The 18,154-nt window shown below is 64.3% G+C and overlaps 3 protein-coding genes across 4 annotated transcripts; 2 read left to right on the top strand and 1 right to left on the bottom strand.

Annotated features, from left to right (window-relative positions):
* Nucleotides 1–1,031: 1,031 nt before the first annotated feature.
* Nucleotides 1,032–5,433, bottom strand: SHARPIN (SHANK associated RH domain interactor). The gene is made up of 9 exons (XM_060116414.1): nucleotides 4,773–5,433; nucleotides 4,303–4,477; nucleotides 2,343–2,480; nucleotides 2,129–2,270; nucleotides 1,954–2,044; nucleotides 1,735–1,888; nucleotides 1,537–1,655; nucleotides 1,321–1,449; nucleotides 1,032–1,194 (listed from the first exon to the last, which is right to left on the bottom strand). The coding sequence occupies exons 1-9, from the start codon at nucleotides 5,127–5,129 to the stop codon at nucleotides 1,111–1,113; spliced, it is 1,389 nt and encodes a 462-aa protein (XP_059972397.1). The 5' UTR covers nucleotides 5,130–5,433; the 3' UTR covers nucleotides 1,032–1,110.
* Nucleotides 5,434–5,609: 176 nt separating this feature from the next.
* MAF1 (MAF1 homolog, negative regulator of RNA polymerase III) lies at nucleotides 5,610–8,686 on the top strand. 2 transcript variants are annotated; one of them, XM_060116422.1, is made up of 8 exons: nucleotides 5,610–5,964; nucleotides 6,705–6,830; nucleotides 6,935–7,063; nucleotides 7,138–7,303; nucleotides 7,436–7,557; nucleotides 7,638–7,757; nucleotides 7,901–8,041; nucleotides 8,168–8,686. In XM_060116422.1, exons 2-8 carry the CDS (start codon nucleotides 6,748–6,750, stop codon nucleotides 8,187–8,189), a joined length of 783 nt encoding a protein of 260 aa, XP_059972405.1. In that variant the 5' UTR covers nucleotides 5,610–5,964; nucleotides 6,705–6,747; the 3' UTR covers nucleotides 8,190–8,686. The 2 variants fall into 2 exon arrangements, with proteins under 2 accessions (XP_059972405.1, XP_059972404.1); XM_060116421.1 differs by having other exon boundaries at nucleotides 5,611–5,972.
* Nucleotides 8,687–8,695: 9 nt separating this feature from the next.
* On the top strand, nucleotides 8,696–16,780 carry WDR97 (WD repeat domain 97). The gene is given in 24 exon segments (XM_060115747.1): nucleotides 8,696–8,933; nucleotides 9,137–9,267; nucleotides 9,452–10,080; nucleotides 10,240–10,358; nucleotides 10,551–11,256; nucleotides 11,328–11,470; nucleotides 11,553–11,789; nucleotides 11,866–11,956; nucleotides 12,057–12,189; nucleotides 12,280–12,401; nucleotides 12,677–12,737; nucleotides 12,909–13,058; nucleotides 13,137–13,322; nucleotides 13,324–13,365; nucleotides 13,447–13,572; nucleotides 13,668–13,751; nucleotides 14,716–14,844; nucleotides 14,939–15,212; nucleotides 15,214–15,353; nucleotides 15,355–15,408; nucleotides 15,561–16,128; nucleotides 16,131–16,275; nucleotides 16,372–16,433; nucleotides 16,544–16,780. Coding segments are annotated over 24 exon segments (4,773 nt in total). The 3' UTR covers nucleotides 16,747–16,780.
* The last annotated feature ends 1,374 nt before the right edge of the window (nucleotides 16,781–18,154 follow it).

Genomic DNA, 18,154 nt, shown 5'->3' on the forward strand with positions numbered 1-18,154 from the left:
AACATTGCCCTGCATGCTGGTAGTCCAGTCAGCACTGAATGTGGGACAGGAAGCGGAGAACAAGCTACTAGAGAAAGTGGCAACACTGACCGGAGTGGAGAGAACCTGGTTACAGGCGGAAAGGGCTTCGCTTGGCTGGACACGGCCCAGGGGCCCAGGGCCCTGCTGCAGTAACCCACCAGTGTCCGTGTATGGAACCACTTGGCCTTCATCCTGAAGATGGCAGGGAGCCCTGCGTAGCATTTCAACCGGGGAGAGGCTGGCCTAAAGTAGCAGCTGCAGGAGCTGTTCCTGGGGCTCAGGGGCAGGCAGGGCTGGGGGGTGGCCGGGAGAGGAGGGGCAGCGCTCAACCGCACCAAGGAAGCAGAGAGGCAGGCGGAGGCCACCCGGAGGTGCTTCTGGTCTCTTGGCTGGGCAGCTGGAGGTGCTGTTGACTCAAGGGTCACGGTCTTTGTGAGGGGACAGCACCTTCTAGCTGTCTACAGGGCGGCTGGGAGTGGGTTCAGGCCACACGGCCAGACAGTGGCCGGGCTCACACAGCTATGGACCTGTCAGTGGCATGAGGGCCACAGCGGTGTTTTCTTAGTAGTTACCCTGGGTCCTGGCTCAGGGCTCCTATCTTCTGAGCTTTTCTTGTCCCCAAGCAGGGAATGTAAGGGCAGCCTGGCGGGAATAGCCCAGAGGAGTGGGGACCAGCGTGGGGAGGGCAAGAGCAGAGAGGAGAAAGGCAGAGGGAGGGTGTGTACCTGGAAGGCTCTGGTTGGAAAAGGAGGGCCAGTCAGCTGAGGGCTGGGTGGGGCTCAGAGGGCCCAGCCCAGTGGTCAGCAGGCAGGGGGTGTCCTAAGCAGCCTTGGGGCCTGGGAGATTTCAGGGGACTTGCGTCCCAAGTATGCTCTTCAGTAGCCACCTGGGCCCAGCTGGGGAGCCGCCACCCCTGCCTCTGCCAAGTTTCATCTGAGTGGGGCTGCGCCCTGCTCTGCATTCTCCCAGCAGCCCAGTCTGCACGAGGGCACAGTGAAGGGGCACCCAGCTGGCTCACAAGTGTATTTAATGACTCCAGCTCACAGCCCCTCCCCGGCAACTCTGGCTTTGTCTCCAGCGAGCGGTCTGTCAGCACAGGTTCCCTGAGAGGTTCAGGAGGGGGTCCAGAGACCTTGGGCCTGGAAGGGAAGGGCCGTCCTCTCTCCTTGTGACCTGGGGGCAGGGGCAGAAGGCGGGTCATCCTGCTTGTGTCGCCCCCCTGCCCCCATCCCCCCCCCCGGGCCCCCATCCCCTCCCCCGCCCCATCCCCTCCCCTGCCCCTGCCTCTGCCCCTGGTACCTTTGGTAGCTGCTGGGTGGGGGCTGTGGGAAGGGGGTCCCAAGCACACGGCCTCTGGGTGCTGCACATCTCACAGCCAGGTCGGCTTGGGGCGTTGATGAAGGTGCAGGAAGGGCAGGGCCAGCCGGGCTGGGGAGGTGAGGACACGGTCACTGCTCACCCGTTCCTTCAACGCCCGCAGCCTCCGAGGCTCTCCCTGCCCAGTCCCTTGCCCACCTGAAGGGGGTTGGGCAGGCTGGAGCCAGCTGGCTGCGGGGCTTGGGGTAGCCCCGGTGACTGAGGAAGCAGGCGGCCTAGTTCCCCATCCGTCTTCTGGGGGCGCTGAGGAGTGCGTCCTGCCATAGAGGGGATGAGACTTGGGACCATGTCAGGCTGCACCCCACCTTCCTCATCCCACTCCAATCAAGGACTGACCTGGGACCTCTCGGGGGGCTGAGAGCAGGTAGAGGAAAGCAGGGTCCCCATCCCGCCGGACCCCATAGAAAGCAAGGCTGTATTCGGGGACACACAGGCACCTCCCGATGACCCAGCGCTGCACAGCCGGTGGGAAGCCGAACTCCGAGAATACCTGGGGCCAGAGTGTCGGAATGTCACCCGGGTCCCCCCAGCAGGGTCCCCAGACCCCGTGCTCACCTGCTCCTGGAGGGCCCCGATGGTGGAGTGGGGGTGGACTGGCAGCGAGATGTGGGCAGAGGATGCCGCATCTTCAACTGTAACCTGTAGCCTGAGCCAGAATGTAGGTCAGCGGTAAAGACTGGGGACCCGAGAGGGTTGGGGGGTCAGGTGACATAGAAGTCCCAGGCCTTACCTGATGGGGCCAGGAGGGAAGCAGGCCTCCTGGAGCTGGATGCTGAGGGCCACATGATGCTGGGCCAGGATGGCTGCTGCTTGGGCTGCCCGCTTCTCATCCCCACCCTCTATGGCCCGGGTCAGGTGCCCTGCTAGGTCCTCTACAGGGGAGAGAGGGCCGTCACAGCCCCCCACGGGCTGCCCCCCAAGCCCCTCCAGCCCCCTGCCTTTACCTTTCTCCATCAAGTCTCCGGGGCGCCAAAGAAGATCCACCTTGGGCTGGGGGGCCTTGGTTGCAGGCACTTCAAGGAGACTGGGCGAGGAAACGGGGCACGTTTCTGAGCCCAGGGCTGGGGCTAGGCTGTCACTGCCTAGGAGGGAAGATGTGCGGTGGGCTGGTGATCCCCTGAGATCTCGCCCCCAGCTGAGTACTCACCCAGGCCTCTGCTCTCTGACCTCAGGTTTCCGGTACCTTTGTCTCCTCCCTCCTCACCTCAGCCCCTGCCAGGGCCCCACCTTGGCCACACTTCAAGCCAGGCCTTTTCCCCAGCCTCAAGGCTGACCTCAGCCCCTTGCAAACCCCAGAGGTCCCGGCTGACTCCACTCAGCTGCACTTGGCTCTTCCTTGGGCTCTGGAGTCCTTTTGGTCCCTTCTGCTGCCCAGTCCCACCCGTGCCCCTCCTCCACAGAGGCCGGGCCACTTCTCTTGGCCTGTACAGGCCCTCTCAGCCAGACAGGAGGCTCCCTGGCCTCGCAGCAGAACCAAAGGAGGTGCTCAGAAGGAGCCCTGCAGTCAAGACGGCCTCTTTTTGTTGTCCTCGGGGACCTCCGTCCTCTCTCTCAGCTCTGCCATCATCACAGAACACCTCGGGCTGCTCCCGGGCCAAACGAGCCCTCTCCAGCCGACGCCTGCCCTGGGCATGCTGCCGTCTCTGCTTCTTACCACCCACTTGAGGTCCTGCCCATGCGGTGCTGATGCAGCTCCTGTGGTGGCCTCCGTATTCTGAGCTGTCCCCCCCTGGAGGTAAGCGGGGCTCCCGAGCACCGAGCACCAGGCCTGGCCTGGCCTCAGCTGAGCCCGAAAGGTCTCATGCACACTCTTGCCTCGGGGCTTTTGGACCTGCTGCTCCCAGGCCACACGGTTTACCCCATGATCTTTAAATTTCACTCAAGGGTCACCTAAATGAGATTTCCCTGCCACCCTATTTTCAATTGCAACCCCCTCCCTTCCAGCGCTCCCTGACGGAATTTATTTTACTTATTTTATACGTCTGTCTCCTCTCTGGAAATGCCAGCTCCAAGAGAGTAGGGATTTAAAGTTTTATTCATGCTAAACCTCTAAGGCCTTAAAAGAGTACTTACTGCAGGTGCTGAACATACATTTGGTGAAGCAACGGACAAACGAATGAACGAAAGAAAAAGCTCTTTCTTTCTCTGCAGATGCTGTTGTCTGGACCTCTCTTCCATCTCAGTGTGTGGTTTTCTTCTCACCCCTCTGACAGCTGTTCTGATGCATCTGTGGACTTTCCCTGATGCACTGTCTGCCTTCCGGACCCTCTTCTCTTCCCACTTCTCTCTCCTGGTGACCTTGGTTGACCCCCAGCTCCAGTCCAGATCCACCTACCTCCCTTCCCTCCCACATGTTTAAGAACTTGACCACCTCTATGCCCTCCCAAAAAGGCCCTCTATCTGGGAGCTCCCCAGTGTCTGTTCCTTGCAGCTTTCTGTCTCAACCACTCACTCTTCCATTTAAACCTCAAGGAAATCCAGCCAATTCCATCTCCTAAGCATCTCTGGAAACATCCTTCTTCTCTCCGGCCCTATCTGCACCACCCACACGAATACAGGTCTCAACCAGGATTAAGCAGCTTGAATGTGAGCCTGTCACTCTCCCGCTGAATACCTTCCCATAGCTTTTCATATAGTCCATCTTCTCACCCAGGTCCCGAGGGCCTGTGTGCTCCCGCCCCGCCACACTTGTCTGGCACTCCAGGCTCCAGCTCTTCGGTCTCTGTTCCTTTTCTCTACTTCCTCCCTCCTGGGAGTCCTCCCAGAGTCCCAGCAGTGGGTAAGGTGGGCTCAGCTTTCCCCACTACTCCCCACATCGAGACCTGGGGGGTTGGGGCTACTCCTGTTCTCTTGCAGAACTAACACTATCCCAGTCCCAGTGAATCTTCACTCCAGGGCACTGACCATTCTGTCCTTCCACGATGGCACCTCGGACCAGGGCTGCCCACCGCTGAGCTTCCTGAGGGTTGGCAAAGTGTAGGCTGAGAGTCCCAGGCCCTCCTGGTGGAGGCTGCAGCTCATGCTGGCTGGGGCCTCGGACGATGTAGGAGATGGACTCCAAGGGCCACTCCAAACTGACCTGAGGGGGAGAGTCCGGACTCAGTGCCTCCCCCCAGCACATACTGCATGATGATCAAAGGAACACGAGGTAACATTTGTAGGCCACTTACACTGTCCTAAGCCCTTTACACGTATTACCTTACGAAACCCTTACACTAGTCCTACGAAGGGAGGTACCAGCGTTATCCCCATTTTACACACAAGGAAACAGAAGCAAAGAAAAGGTAACTGCTCGAGAGCACGCAGCTGGCGAATGGAAGGGCATGGCCTCAGGTTCAGCGGCCAAGCCGCGCGCCCCCGCCGCCCCCACTCACCGCCCCGGGCCCCGCGCCAAGCAGCTCCAGCCGGAAGCGCCCTGGTCGCTCGGGGTCCGCGCTCAGCTGCAGCCTCCGCAGCTGCGCCTCTGCGTCCGGCCCAGCACCCAGCGGCCTCACCGCGGCGTGCACGGCCAGGAGCACCGCGGCCGAGCCAGGGTCCGAGGCCGCAGCCGCGCCACCCGCCGGCGGCGCCATCTCCGGTCCGGTCCCGGCCCGGTCCCACGAGCCCGCTTCCGTGGCCTCGGGCCGCTGAGCGCCTCCACCGGCCGGAAACTGGGGCCGCGAGCCTGGGGTTCCGGGCGCCGCCCGAGCGTTGGAGCCGTCTGACCCTCCCGCTTCGCCCACGATGGACATGACCAGAGGGTCTTCGGACTCCGGCGGGCGAGGCTGGGCTTGGAGGCCTGTACTCTGGGCAAAGCGTCAGGGACTGAAGCACCGGCCACGACTGGAAGGCCCTAGAGGCTCGGCTGGGGGCTGCAGCCCAGCGGCCCTTGTCGACCCCCGCGTCTGGCGGGAGCCGGACGCGCTCCCAGGATCCTTCTGGGCCGCCGCCCGCCTCTCGCCGCCCACTGAACACTCTGTTGCCCCGCTCTAGCCCACACCTCAATAGTCCGTTAGTCCATCCGGGGAACCCTGACAGCACCCGGGGCGGAGGGGGCGAGGGGCCGCGACCAATGAGCGCCAGGGGGGAAGGCGGGTTCGCATGGCCGAGAAGATGACGGACAGGCGCCACAGCCAGTAGGAGTGGGAGACAGGACTGAGCGGCGGGTAATGCCCCCAATGGCTCTGCGAGCTCCCCGTCCCGGCGGCTGGAGCGGGCCATTCAGACGCGTGGGGCCGGGCTTGGCGGACGCTTGTTGTTGTCCGGTCCGGGGAGGTAGAGGTCGTTCGCTCGCTTGCTCGGGCCTTCTGTGGCGGTCGGCGGGCAGGTCGGTCGCGATAGTCGGGCGCCGTGCACGGGCGAGGCTATGTCGCGGTGGCAGCCCGGATGGGCCGGCGGGGCCGGGAGTAACGGGACGTCGCTGCGGAGCTTCTTTCCCCGGATACAGTGCGGCCCGAGCGGAGGCCGCGGCGCCGCACTCCGGTCCTGAGGCGTCCGCGCTGCCCGGGGCCCGCACCGCCTTCTCACCCACACCGACGCCAATCGACCTGACCCTGCCTGGTCCGGTCCGGCCCGATTGAGCGCAGAGTAAGCAGGTAGGGGTACGCCCTGTGCCCGGCGCCGACTCGGGCCCTCCAGAACTACAGCCCCCAGCAGGCTTCGCGCTGGAGCGCACGCGCGCCTCCCAAGGCGCGAGGCTTCTTGGGACTTGTAGTTCGCGCGGCTTGGCTGGGGTTCACCTTAGACCCGGCAGAGGCTGCAGCGCCCTAGCTGCCTGGCTGACAGGCCCTTCGGGGGCCGCGGGGCCTCCCTCCGCTCCCTGTCGTACTTTCGGAGAAAAACGGAGGAGCTCACTAGAAAGCAGCCTGTAGAACAGGAAAGAGCGCCGCGTCCAGGTGACGGCAGGACCGAGCCCCAGGTGACCTGGTTCCTAACTGGGTGCGGTTCTTACCCGGGTTGAGGATCCCGGCCGGAGGGGCACTGCAGGAGTCACGTCCCTTCGCGGGCTCACAGGCCCCCCCTTGGTGGGTAGGGCTCTTGTGTCTGGATGGGGGCTGTTGAGGGAGAGACTAACCCAGCAGCCCCGGGGTTAGCAGGATCCCCGGTGGGTCCCCCAGCCTGGCCCAGGAACTCCTGTGAGTTGCAAGAGGTGTGGCTGATCTGGGGCCTGGACCTGCCGCTCTCATCACCTCTCCCGCCAGTGCTGACGGCCTGGGAGCAGGCTGCAGGAGGGACCCAAGTTGTTTACAGCGGCGCCACTTACTGGGAGGAGGGCTGAAGGTGGAGCCCCAAGGGCCAGACACCCATGGACTGACCTCTATCCTCAGGCAGCAGTAGCCCTTCGGAGCACAGGACCTCCTCCCCGAGGACATGAAGCTGCTGGAGAACTCCAGCTTCGAGGCCATCAACTCGCAGCTGACCGTGGAGACAGGAGATGCCCACATCATTGGCAGGTGAGGCCGGGGCTCTGGGGCTGGCGTCTCAGAGGTCGCTCTGCCCTGTCTCTGGGTTGAGCCTGGGGGGGTGGCGTGCTTCATGGTCCTGCCTGCGTCTCTAGGATTGAGAGCTACTCGTGTAAGATGGCGGGCGACGACAAGCACATGTTCAAGCAGTTCTGCCAGGAGGGCCAGCCACACGTGCTGGAGGCACTGTCCCCACCCCAGACCTCGGGCCTCAGCCCCAGCAGGTGAGCCGGGCAGGGCCTGCCCACTGTGGACTGGCAAGAGGGGCAGTGCCAGGCTGATGCTTCTCTCTGTGCAGACTGAGTAAGAGCCAAGGTGGCGAGGATGAGGGCCCCCTCAGCGACAAGTGCAGCCGCAAGACCCTCTTCTACCTGATTGCCACACTCAACGAGTCCTTCCGGCCGGACTATGACTTCAGCACAGCCCGGAGCCACGAGTTCAGCCGGGAGCCCAGCCTCAGCTGGGTGAGGGTCGGGTCGGGGAAGGGACCTGCAGGCCCACAACCATCCCCGGTGTCCTCCCTAACTTACTGGGGCTCGGCCCAGTTCACGCCTGCTGTCCTGGGTCCTAGTCAGCCCTGACTGTGACCATCCTAGGTGGTGAACGCAGTCAACTGCAGTCTGTTCTCGGCTGTCCGCGAGGACTTCAAGGCCCTGAAGCCGCAGCTGTGGAACGCGGTGGATGAGGAGATCTGCTTGGCTGAGTGCGACATCTACAGGTGAGCTGGCATCCCTGCAGGTGGGTCCTGGGTGTGTGGCACTGGGGACCTCACACCACATCTCGCCCCACACTCCCCAGCTACAACCCAGACTTGGACTCAGACCCCTTTGGGGAAGATGGCAGCCTCTGGTCCTTCAACTACTTCTTCTACAACAAGCGGCTGAAACGGATTGTGTTCTTCAGCTGCCGCTCTATCAGGTTGGCCGGCACCTGTCCACCTCCCTTCCTTTGCCCCCAGCTTGGCCCCACCCCCATTCCTAACTTTGTCCTCCCGACACCCTCCCTGGGGTTAGCAGCAGGCTGGGGGTAGGTGGTTTTAAGACTGGTCCCCCCACCCCCAGTGGATCCACCTACACCCCCTCGGAGGCAGGCAACGAGCTGGACATGGAGCTCGGGGAAGAGGAGGAGGAGGAGGAGGAAGAGAGTGGAGGTGGAGGCCGCGAGCGTGGCCCCGAGGAGACCAGCACCATGGAAGAGGACAGGTGTGTGACGGTTGCAGCGGCCTCCCTCCCTTCAGCCTGGGGTGTGCAGGGCAGGGTGGGGCCCCCTCTGCCTGGTATCCTGAGTGTGGGCGCCTCAGAACTCACTATGTGCCACCCTTTGCCCAGGGTCCCAGTGATCTGTATGTGAAGAGGAGGAACAGAGGCCCTAGCTTCACCCAGCTTCAAACAGTGCCTGGACCTGCCCACCTGAGGGGCCCCAGGGCCTCCACAGCTGCTGGCCAGATCCTGGCGCTGCTACAGCACCAGCGCCACTCCAGGCCACACCTGCCTAGCCCTTTGGCTGTAGCCTGTGGATGTCCCCTCAGCCCCACAGGCTCCCGCTGCCCACGCTGTGGCTGGACTGGACAGCAACGGCACAGGGCCTGGTGGGAGGAGCCACTGCTCCGCCCAAACGAACTGACACGGGCAGGGACAGCTGGACCACAGAGTTTATTTTTGTATTTTGTGCAGGGTCAGGCCTGGACCTGCACACTCCAGCCCAAAGGGCCGGAGACCCAGCAGGCGGTCCCCAGGGGTCATCCGCCCACTTGTACTCCCCACCTTGCCCATCGGGCAGCGTGCACTGAGTGTCACTTTGCTGCAGCTGGTTTGCTTCCAATAAAAGATTCTGTGACTCAGTGTGGACGGAGGCTCATGAGGCGTGGGGGCGGGGCCTGCGTCGAGGGCGGGGCCTGCTGCGTCCGGTATCCTAGCAACGGGCCAAGGGGGCTGTTGAACCGCCTGGACCCCGCGGCTCCTGAAATGGAGCCAGAAGTGTTGGATGCAAGCAACCCCTTTACCGTAGAAGGCGACCACCTGATTCCAGACCTGGACCTGTATGATGCCGACATCTACGACGTCCCGGACCCGGGACTGCTCAACGAAGAGGACGGTGAGGTGGCCCGGCCTCGACCCCGCGATGGCCCGCTTGGCCGCAGGCCTCACTCAAGCGCTGGTTCTGTCCTCTGGGAATGCAGCACTCCCCGGGCAGTCCCCTAACCTGGCAGGGCCCTCAGGAGGGGCCTTGGCTGCCCATGACCTCCAGGGTTAGGGGCCCAAGTCCACACCGATAGGGCTTCCGCTGCCGGTTCGCAGAGTCATCGTTTAAGGAGCCAGCCCCACGGCTTTTTACCAGCAACTCTCGGTGGCAGAACATGACCCCGAGCGCCCGTGCCCGCCAGCTGTGGCTGCTACTGCGTACACGTCTCCAGACTTCTGTGGAAAAGGTGCGGCTTGCCCATGGCATCTGTCTCGAGGCCTCTTTCCGGCCTGGCTCTTCCCCTAGGGGTCCCCTGCAGGACCCCAGCCCGGATCCTCTTGGCTCCCCTAGGTGGGTGCTGCCTACACCCCCGCCCCCCAACCCCTGGCCCCCGCCAAGTTTACGGCAGGCTTACTGGTCCCGGTCCGCAGGAAAAGAGAGCTGAGCTGGGCGTGGCACGCTTGACGCACGGGCTAGAGCCGCTGCGCCGCCTGGAGGTGGCAGCTGGGCTGTGTTCGGTGGCACAGGACCCCGTGGGCAGACGCTTCGTGGTGCTGGACGGTGCGGGCCGCCTGCACCTGCACAGAGAGGATGGCTGGGCGCAAGAGAAGCTGCTGGCTCCAGTCGCGCTTACAGGGCTGGTGGCAGTGCTGGGCGAGCTGGGCACTGTGGGCCGCTTTGTGGGCTGGGGCCCAGCGGGGCTGGCCATCCTAAGGTCCGACCTCAGCCTGCTGTGGCAGAGTAAGCCAGTGGAGCACAGGGTGCCGGGCCGCGAGCCAGTCTGCTGCCTGCCGGTGCCCGACCCCGGGCTGCTGCTGGTGGCGGAGGCGGGCGGAAGCCTGGCGCTCTGGAAGTTCCGTGCAGGGGGTCGCTGCCTGGTTCCCCATGGGTCCCCTCTGTGGCTGCTGCCAAGCCTCTCGGGTGCGCTCGCGCGTTTGGCTCTGGGGCCTCGGCATCCCCCTCACGTCCCACGCTGCTGCGCAGCCTACGGCTCAGCCATGCTCACCTTTGATCTGCACACCTGGGCTCTCACAGATGTGCGTCGGGACCTGCACAAAACGTGAGGAGGGGCCCCGGGGCTGGCGGGAGCGGGGGGACCATGAAGTGAGTCCGCGACAGAAATCCGGTCATGGCAGGTGTGCCGGCACGTGCACGTGCGCACACACACACACACACACACTGCTGTCCTGAGTCCACGGGCCTCCCTCTCAGCCCTCAGCACCATCTCCGATCTAGCGTACTGCAGAGGTGGGGCCATGGTCACAGCTTCCCGGGACAGCACGGTGAAGGTGTGGGAGGCTGACTGGCAGATCCGGATGGTGTTCGTGGGACACACAGGTGCGCCGTGCCACGGTGGCTGTTGAGGCCTGGTCTCCCCTCACCCTGGGCACAGCCCTGCCTTCGAGAGCTCCGGGCACAGGATCTCCACGGGCTTCTGGCCAAGCTTCTCCGCCCTGGTCATGACCCTGACCGACGGCTCCCCTTCCCTCAGTCCCTGGTGCGCAGGAGTGACCCGCGCCCCTCCCGCAGGCCCGGTGACTGCGGTGGCCGTGCTCCCGAACACGGCCCTTGTGCTGTCGGCTTCGCAAGACGGGACGCTGCGCACGTGGGACCTGCAGGCAGCGGCGCCGGTGGGTGAGGTGGCGCTGAGCCGCCGGGGCCCGAGCGTGCCGTCGGAGACCGTGAGCCATCTGCTGGCTCCTGCCGGCCCCGGCTGGCCCTTGCTCTCCTTGCGCGCCCGCAGCGTGGAGCTGTGGCGCGTGCGGGAGCTCTACTCGCCATTGGCCCAGCTGTCGGCGCCGGTGCTCCACCTGCAGGTGGCGCCGGCGCTGCCCTCTCCCACGTCCCCGCAAGCGCAGCTGCCCACGCGCCTCGTGTGCGCCTCCGCCGACGGCTCGGTCTACCTGGTGTCGGTCTCCAGCGGACGCACCGTGAGTGCGCTTCTGCTGGAGCCCGAGGACCGCGCGGCCGCCGTGGCCTACTGCCTGCCCCGCGAGCTGCTGTGGCTGCTGACGCGCGCCGGGCACCTGCTGTGCGCCAACGCAGCACGCTGCCCCATGTGCGTGCTGCACCGCCTGTGCCCGCCGCCACCCCCGGCGCCCCGGCCCTGCTGCCTGCACCTCTACAGCCACCTCATGGACCCCGGGAGCGCGTTTGCCGCCTGGGAGATAGTGCGCCAGTACAAGGGGGAGCTGTGCCGCAGCGACGTGGCCGGGGCCTGGAAGGACAAGAACCGGTGGGTGCCGGAGCCAGCCAGGGCTGGGCAAGGCGGCCGGGCCCACACCAACAGGCTGTGGTCACCCATAGGTACCTGCTCGTGGTGGGGCACACTGATGGCACCCTGTCCGTGCTCGAGTTGCACTCCTCGAAGACGGTCTTCCGTACGGAGGCGCACAGCCCAGGCCCCGTCACCGCCACTGCGTCCACCTGGAACAGCATCGTGTCCTCGGGTGGGTACCTCTCCTCCCTCCACGGCCGGCCTGGGAACCCCTTCCCTCCCCAAAGGCTCCACCGTGGCTCCCGCCCCCACAGGGGGAGACTTGACCGTGAAGATGTGGCGCGTCCGTCCGTTTGCCGAGGAGCGCCTGAGCCTCCTGCGCACCTTCTCCTGCTGCCGCCCGGCGGCGGTGCTCTGTGCCCTCGGGAATCGCGTCACCGTGGGCTTCGAGGACCTGAACAGCGCCACCTGTGGCTTGGTGCAGTTTGGCCTGGGCAACAGCCCACGCTTGGATCACCGGCCCCAGGGAGACCCCACGGACCACATCACCGGTGAGCGGGCAGGGCAGAGGTGACGTCTGCGCCGCCAGATGGCTCTGGTCCCTGACCCTGAGTCCTGGCCCCCCAGGCCTGTGCTTCTGTCCCACGCTCAAGCTGTACGCCTGCTCCAGCCTGGACGGCACCATCCGCATCTGGACCGCGGAGAACCGCCTGCTGCGGTGGGCTGGGGGGGGGCTGGGGGGGGGCCTGCCTCTGCCGGTGCCTCCGTGTTCTGTTCCAAGGAGCAGGGCCGGACTGTCGGTCTGAACAACCCTCCAGGCTGCTGCAGCTGAACGGTGCCCCTCAGGCCCTGAGCTTCTGCAGTAACAGTGGGGACCTGGTGCTGGCCCTGGGCTCCTGCCTCTGCCTGGTGGCCCACAGGTTCTACCTGCCCACTTCTTACCTGATTAAGGTGTGCACTGAGCACAGGTAGGCGGGGTGGGGCTGCTGTGGGCAGACCAGCCACCGAGGCCAGGGCTCCAGGCTCCTTTCCCCTGCTCAGAAGCTGTGCCAGGATGTCCCTGATGTGGTGGATGACCCTCCACTGCCGCTGACCAGCCAGGAGTCGCTGACCTCAGCCCAGCTGCAGAGGCTCGCCAACCTGCGTGGGGTGGCCAGCCTCAGGTCTGCCGGCAGGCCCAGCCGAGCCGTCCCGGAGGCCCTGACCTGGCTCCCCTGGGTCAGGGCCTGGCCCAGTGCTCCCAACCTGAGACCCCAGGGCTCCCAGGCCCCTTGGCCAACCACTGCAAGCCCGTCCCAGTCCCGGCCTTCCCACTCCTGGCTGTTTGTGGTTCCCCACCAGGGGCCTGGCCACCACCCCTGGGTCCCTGTCCCAGCCTCTGCCCTATCCCACTGGCAATGCCACCCAGCATCCCACCTGTGTCCCTCCCTGTCTGCAGCGCAGCCTCGTCTTTCATCCATCGCCAGACGGCCACGCCTCAGCAGTCAGTGTTGGAGAAGGTGGGGTGGCTCCTGACCCCTTCTCCACCTCAGTGCCCCAGCCCTGCCCCCCGACCCCAGCTCAGGCCCTTCCCCTTCAGTCCCTGGGGCAGGCCTGGGATCCCTGTGCTTGTCCAGGGGCGTGCAGCAAGGCTCAAGGAAGAATGCGCTGACCCCTGACCCTCACCCCAGGACTTGGAAGCCTTCATTGCCCGGGACCAAGACCTTCAGCAGCTGAAACTGGGGCTGGTGGGCCCTGCAGCCCGGCCCCCACCCTCCTGGCAGCAGTGCCAGGAGGCCTTTGATAACTACCTCCGTCTGATTTATGGCCCTGGTCTGCCGGTGAGTGTGGGGCCTCCCCAGTCCCTCCCTTCATCCGGGGCCTCTGACACTGCCCGTCTGCCCTGCCCTCCCTGCCAGGGCAGGTATTCCGGAGGAGAGTCCCAGCAGTGGAGCACCGTGACCCTCACAGTGGAGAGACAGACCTGGGACGTGTGCGCCCTGCCGAGAGATGTCCCCGATCTCTGGGGCGTTGAAGCCTCGCCACCACAGGATCTTGGGACCCTGGGCCAGCGCTTTGCCCGCCCTCCCCGAGTCCCCTTGCCTCCCCCCACCCACCCACCGGAGGTTGCACAGCAGAGCGTCCCAGGTGAGGCCTACCACCACTCCCACCCTTCTGCCTTCACCTCATGGTTCCTGCCCCACCCGCTGACGACTCCTTCCACCCCAGCTGCTGGCCCACTCCTTCCCGAGCCACGAACTGGGCCTTAGTCTGCACCTGCAGCTGCAGTTGGAGCGGCTCCACGGGGAGAAGCCTGTGGCCCCGGATCCACTGTCCTCCCACCTGCAGTGCAGGGTGAGGAGCCCAGGCGGGTGGAGGCTGCTGCCCGAAGGCAGAACTGCAGGGACACTGGAGTCCAGACTCGGCTCTGAGCCCTGTCCCATCCCCAGATGCCCCTGCTGCTGAAGAGGCGGCCCCAGGAGCGTCTCTCCAACCTCAGGGGCTTCTTCCCTGCCGCTGTTCAGCCCTATGAGGTGAGAGCCCCTCGCTGTCCTGAGGCCCTTCCCTCCCCGGGGGGGGGGCCCTCTGTACGTACCCAACCTTCCCTTTGCCGTAAGCCTTTGTGCCCAGCTCTGACCCGAGGGCCAGGCCCACCTGCACCCCTCACCCCGGGCCCAGTTTTGCTGCTGCTGCTCTCCGTGTGCCCTGACCCCTCACTCTGGGAACTGGCTGCCAGAGGGCCGGGGACTTCAGAGCAGGAGCCAGGCAAAGCCACTCCCTAGCGCAAGGGTTGGGGGGCCGGGGCCTCTGTGGACTTTGTCTGGGAGGCCAGAGTCCCCTCCCTTGTGGGGAGCGGAGTCAGTGGACGCCGGCCCTCCCACTCTGTCCCCCTCCAGGTGCCCAGACAGGCCCAGCCCCTCCCCCCACACATCCGGCACTCTTACCTTCCCAGGTGGGTGACGGCTCCTTCCAGCTGCTACTCCATCTACCCAAGCCCCCAATAGCCCCCCTCGAGCTCCTATTGTCCCCTTCTTTTTTTTTTTTTATTTTTTGGCTACGCTGCGCGGCTTGTGGAATCTTAGTTCCCCGGCCGGGGATTGAACCCCGGCCCAGCAGTGAAAGCACGGAGTCCTAACCAGTGGGCCGCCGGGGAAGTCCCTCCTACTGCCCCCTTCTTATCAGCGTCTCTGCTCCAGGACCGGGGCTGAGTCCCGTGGAGACCATGTGGGTGTCAGGGCTCCCCACAGGCCAGCTGTGACCCAGATTTCCCTCCTCAGTTACCACAGCTGATGCCACACTCACTGCCTGCCCTTCGGCCTGATCTCTAGAGATTCTCTCTTCCTGTCTGTGTGTCGTGGGCAGGGCGTGTGAGCCCAGCTCAGCTCTTGGACATCAGGCGGGCAGAGCTGGGCTGGTGGCCGGGGTGCCCTGTCAGCGTGGTCTCTGGGGCAGGTGGAGTCCAGGCCCTCAACCTGCCCCGCTGTGCTCCACCTGCAGCACTGGCGGCGGCCCATCCGCTTCCCGGGCTGCGTGCCCAACTCGGTGGTGCTGCAGCAGATGTGGCTGCCTGTGGAGGTCAGCGGCCTCGGAGCCCTAGGCCCGCTCAGGCGCCGCTGCGAGAGCGAGGCAAGGGGCGGGGCGGGGCGGGGCGGGGCCTGCGGCGGGGCGGGGCCGGCTCCAGGCCGCGCCCGTGGCCACGGCCTCGCTCTCCACTTCGCAGCCAGGCGGGAGCCAGGACGACCTGTGGCTGTCGCGGGGCATGAGTCGGCGGCGCGCCAAGCGGCAGGAGAAGCTGATCCAGTTGTTGGGAGAGGAGGGGGAGGAGGAGGACGAGCAGGATCTGGACTGGGCCTCGGATTCGCTGGGCCCCCACAGGCAGCTCTCTGACCAGCTGCTGGAGCAGGAGGCTCAGGTGGGCGTCGGGGCTGGGCTGGGCAGTGGCGCAGGAGCTGCCTGGGGAGGGCAGGGTCTGCAGCTGCTGCCGCTGCCCCTAGAGCCCCGAGTGTCTCATCGCGAAGCCCCTGGGCTCCCGCGAGGACACCGCCAGGGCCGAGACCTGTCTTCACTGCCCCCAGTTCCACTACGGGCACTCGCTCTGGGAAGAGCGGTACGGGCATCTGCCTAGGTTCCTGCAGTTTTTTCGTCGGCCAGAACTGGTTCAAAAAGCTCTTCCCCATCTTCACTCTGCAGGTTCGGGGGAGTTTTGGAGGCACGGGCTCAGGTATGGGAGGGGGAGGGGGCGGGAGTGGGGGCGGGGCGGGGGCGGGCCACCTGCCCGCAGAGCCTCTCGCTTTCTCCCCAGGCTTCTCCCAAGTGCAGAGGGGAGAGCCAGGTGAGGCCAGCGGGCTCCTTGCCCCGCTCTGGCTCTGCGCCTCTTCCATCCTCCCCCATCCCTCACCCCTTCCCCATCTCCCGGGATCTTCCTGCGCCTCCCCAGGAGGGAGTCTGGGGTGGGGTCTCAGGCTTGGAGCCAGGGGCAGCACCTCTCCAGCCTCCACTGGCCAACTCCCCAGCAGATGGAAACTGTGCCGCCTTCGGTAGCCAAGTTGTCAGAGATGCTGCCCGAGGTCTCAGAGACCTCAGCACTTCACCCTCCTTCGAAGGAGGCCCTGTCGCAGATTTCCATGGTCTCCGGGGCAACTGTTCATATCTCTGTGATGCCCTCAAGCATCTCCCGGACGCCCTCACCGGTGGTCTCACCCGGAGAGCCGGACTTGGCCGCCCTGGAGTCGCAGGCCCAGCAGACGCTGGCACAGATGCGCTTTGGGCGGACCCGACGTGCACTGTCTGAGACACTGACGCACTTCTGCCCCTGGCCTGAGGCCCCCTTGCGACCCTCCGCGCCAGCCGCGCTGCCTGATGAGACACTGCCTCTGGAGCAGACGAACTGGTCACAGTCAAAAATGCTGGACCGGGGCCCATCGACGCACTCAACTTCTTCTGCGAGCAGCAGCGGGCTCGGCAGCAGGGCCCCCTGCAGGAGGAGCCCAAGACCCCGCCCCCTCGCCCGCCCCCACGGAGGCCCAGCATGGTGGTGCCACAGTCCCGGGAACCCCGGTGAGCACGCCACCGGTCCCTGGAAGAGGCTGGGGCAGAGCCTGTGTGGAACAGCTGAGGCGCGGGCTCAGCCAAACCCGCCTCCTTACCCTCCAGGCACTACTCCATCCTCCGGCTTCAGGAGGCCAAGGTCCAGAGGTCTCCAATGAAACTGAGGGGTGAGTAGGGACGGGGGTAGAAATCGGACCCTGACCTCTACCCCACCCCAGCCCAGTTCCCGCGGAGCACTGACCCCACCCCAAGGTCTCACTGTACTACTGGCCCCCAGGCCGAATGCCGTCCCGGCTCTGGGCGGGCCGCACCCTGGATGGCGCCATCCGGATGCTGAAGCTGCCACTGCCCCGGGTGGAACTGCAGCCTTTCCCCCCAGACTGGCCCAGGCCTGCCCACCCGCTGCCCCCGCAGCTCCTGCAGCCTGCCCTGCAACGTTACTTTCTGCCAGATGACACGGACCCTGACAGCTACAGCTGAGCTGGCTGGTGACCCCGGCCTGACCCTGCCTCCCCCCCTTCCCTCCAGCATGGAGTCAGGACATGGCTCTCCAGCCGGCTGTTCACCCCAGCCAAGGCCCAGGGCCGGAATAAAGTCCAGAGGCCACGGCCAGCTCACTGGATGCCACCTTCACCTTTGGGGGCCACTGATGTGGGCAAGGGGGGTCTGGCTGGTGTGTGACGAACCTGCTGGTGGCCAGCTGCACGTGTGAGGCAGGAGCTGGGGGACTGGTGGGGTCTGGGATGGGACAGGGTCTGGGCTCGGGTTAGCACGTGGTAAAGCGGCGTTCTCTGGGGGAGGGCCTGTCTGCCCAGAGAGGGAACCCGCCACACGGGCATAGCCCTGCTCAGGCCCTCAGCCACGGTGCTCAGTTAATTACTGGGGTCAGGAGGGGAGGGGGAGACTAACGGGGGGGGGGGCGGGGAGAGGGGAGGGTCTGGGTGGTCGCAGGTGTGTGTGGGGGAACTTGCAGTCATTTGCTGCAGGTGAAACCAGGAGTCCGTCGGAGCTTTGCTACCTTTAGGCTGGAAAGGAGAAAAATTAATGAAGAGGCCCCGTGTGCTTTATCCAAGAAGCAGTAAAGGGGCAGTGTTCTCTGGACCTTTCAACCTAAAAGTCACCAGGAGATTGACCTTGTCTGTGATGCACAGGGTCTCAGGGCCTCGGCCTTCTTCTGAGCTGCCATGACCTCAAAGGGCACTGACCCAACCACACGTGGAGCCCATGTGCGCACTTATTAGGATGGCTTTTGTGAAGGGCCTGTTCTAGCTCTCTCTGTCCTGCTGCTGGGTTGCCAGAGCAGTGATTTCTTTCCTGTATTTTCACAGCCTCTAACTTTAGACATTTCTGCTCAATGGCTTTGTGGTTAAAATTGGTCTCCCACACCTTTCCCGCAGCCCCTAACCTGGGCAGGGGCTCTTGTTACAGGGCTGCTGAGTGGGCAGCTCTTTCCTAGGCCAAGGAGGGCCCGAAGTGCCAGATCCAGATAACTGAAAGATGACATTTTTATAAAAGAAACTGCAGCACCTGCTAAAACAAGGACTGCGAGGCCCGTAGTAGTCTGCATCTACTGGTGTTTCTATGTTTCGAATTACAGAAGCAATAAATGCTTTAAAAAATACAGACATGGGAATTCCCTGGCAGCCCAGTGGTTAGGACTCTGCGCTTTTACTGCCGAGGGCTCAGGTTCTATCCCTGGTTGGGGAACCAAGATTCCGCAAGCCATGCGGTACAGCCAAAAAAAAAAAAAAACCAACATACAAACGTGAGAAAGTGGGGCAAAAGTTTAAACAGGTCAAAATCCCACTAATCATAAAGGAAAACACTAATATATTTATTAATATTAATATAGAACTATTTTAAAATTAGGAAATATATTAGTCAAAAT

The sequence above is a fragment of the Mesoplodon densirostris genome, chromosome 13 (genome assembly GCF_025265405.1).
Source record: "Mesoplodon densirostris isolate mMesDen1 chromosome 13, mMesDen1 primary haplotype, whole genome shotgun sequence".
NCBI lineage: Eukaryota > Metazoa > Chordata > Mammalia > Artiodactyla > Ziphiidae > Mesoplodon > Mesoplodon densirostris.

What these genes read in the sequence shown, in the direction of transcription:
- SHARPIN (XM_060116414.1), bottom strand. Translation starts at nt 5,129, where the DNA reads ATGTCCATCGTGGGCGAAGCGGGAGGGTCAGACGGCTCCAACGCTCGG. An exon ending in TTGGCGCGGGGCCCGGGGCG is followed by an intron (nt 4,478 to 4,772) that starts GTGAGTGGGGGC and finishes TCTCCCCCTCAG; the next exon opens with GTCAGTTTGGAGTGGCCCTT. An exon ending in CATCGTGGAAGGACAGAATG is followed by an intron (nt 2,481 to 4,302) that starts GTCAGTGCCCTG and finishes CTTCCCTCCTAG; the next exon opens with GCAGTGACAGCCTAGCCCCA.
- MAF1 (XM_060116422.1), top strand. Translation starts at nt 6,748, where the DNA reads ATGAAGCTGCTGGAGAACTCCAGCTTCGAGGCCATCAACTCGCAGCTG. An exon ending in GATGCCCACATCATTGGCAG is followed by an intron (nt 6,831 to 6,934) that starts GTGAGGCCGGGG and finishes CTGCGTCTCTAG; the next exon opens with GATTGAGAGCTACTCGTGTA. An exon ending in TTCAGCTGCCGCTCTATCAG is followed by an intron (nt 7,758 to 7,900) that starts GTTGGCCGGCAC and finishes CCCCACCCCCAG; the next exon opens with TGGATCCACCTACACCCCCT.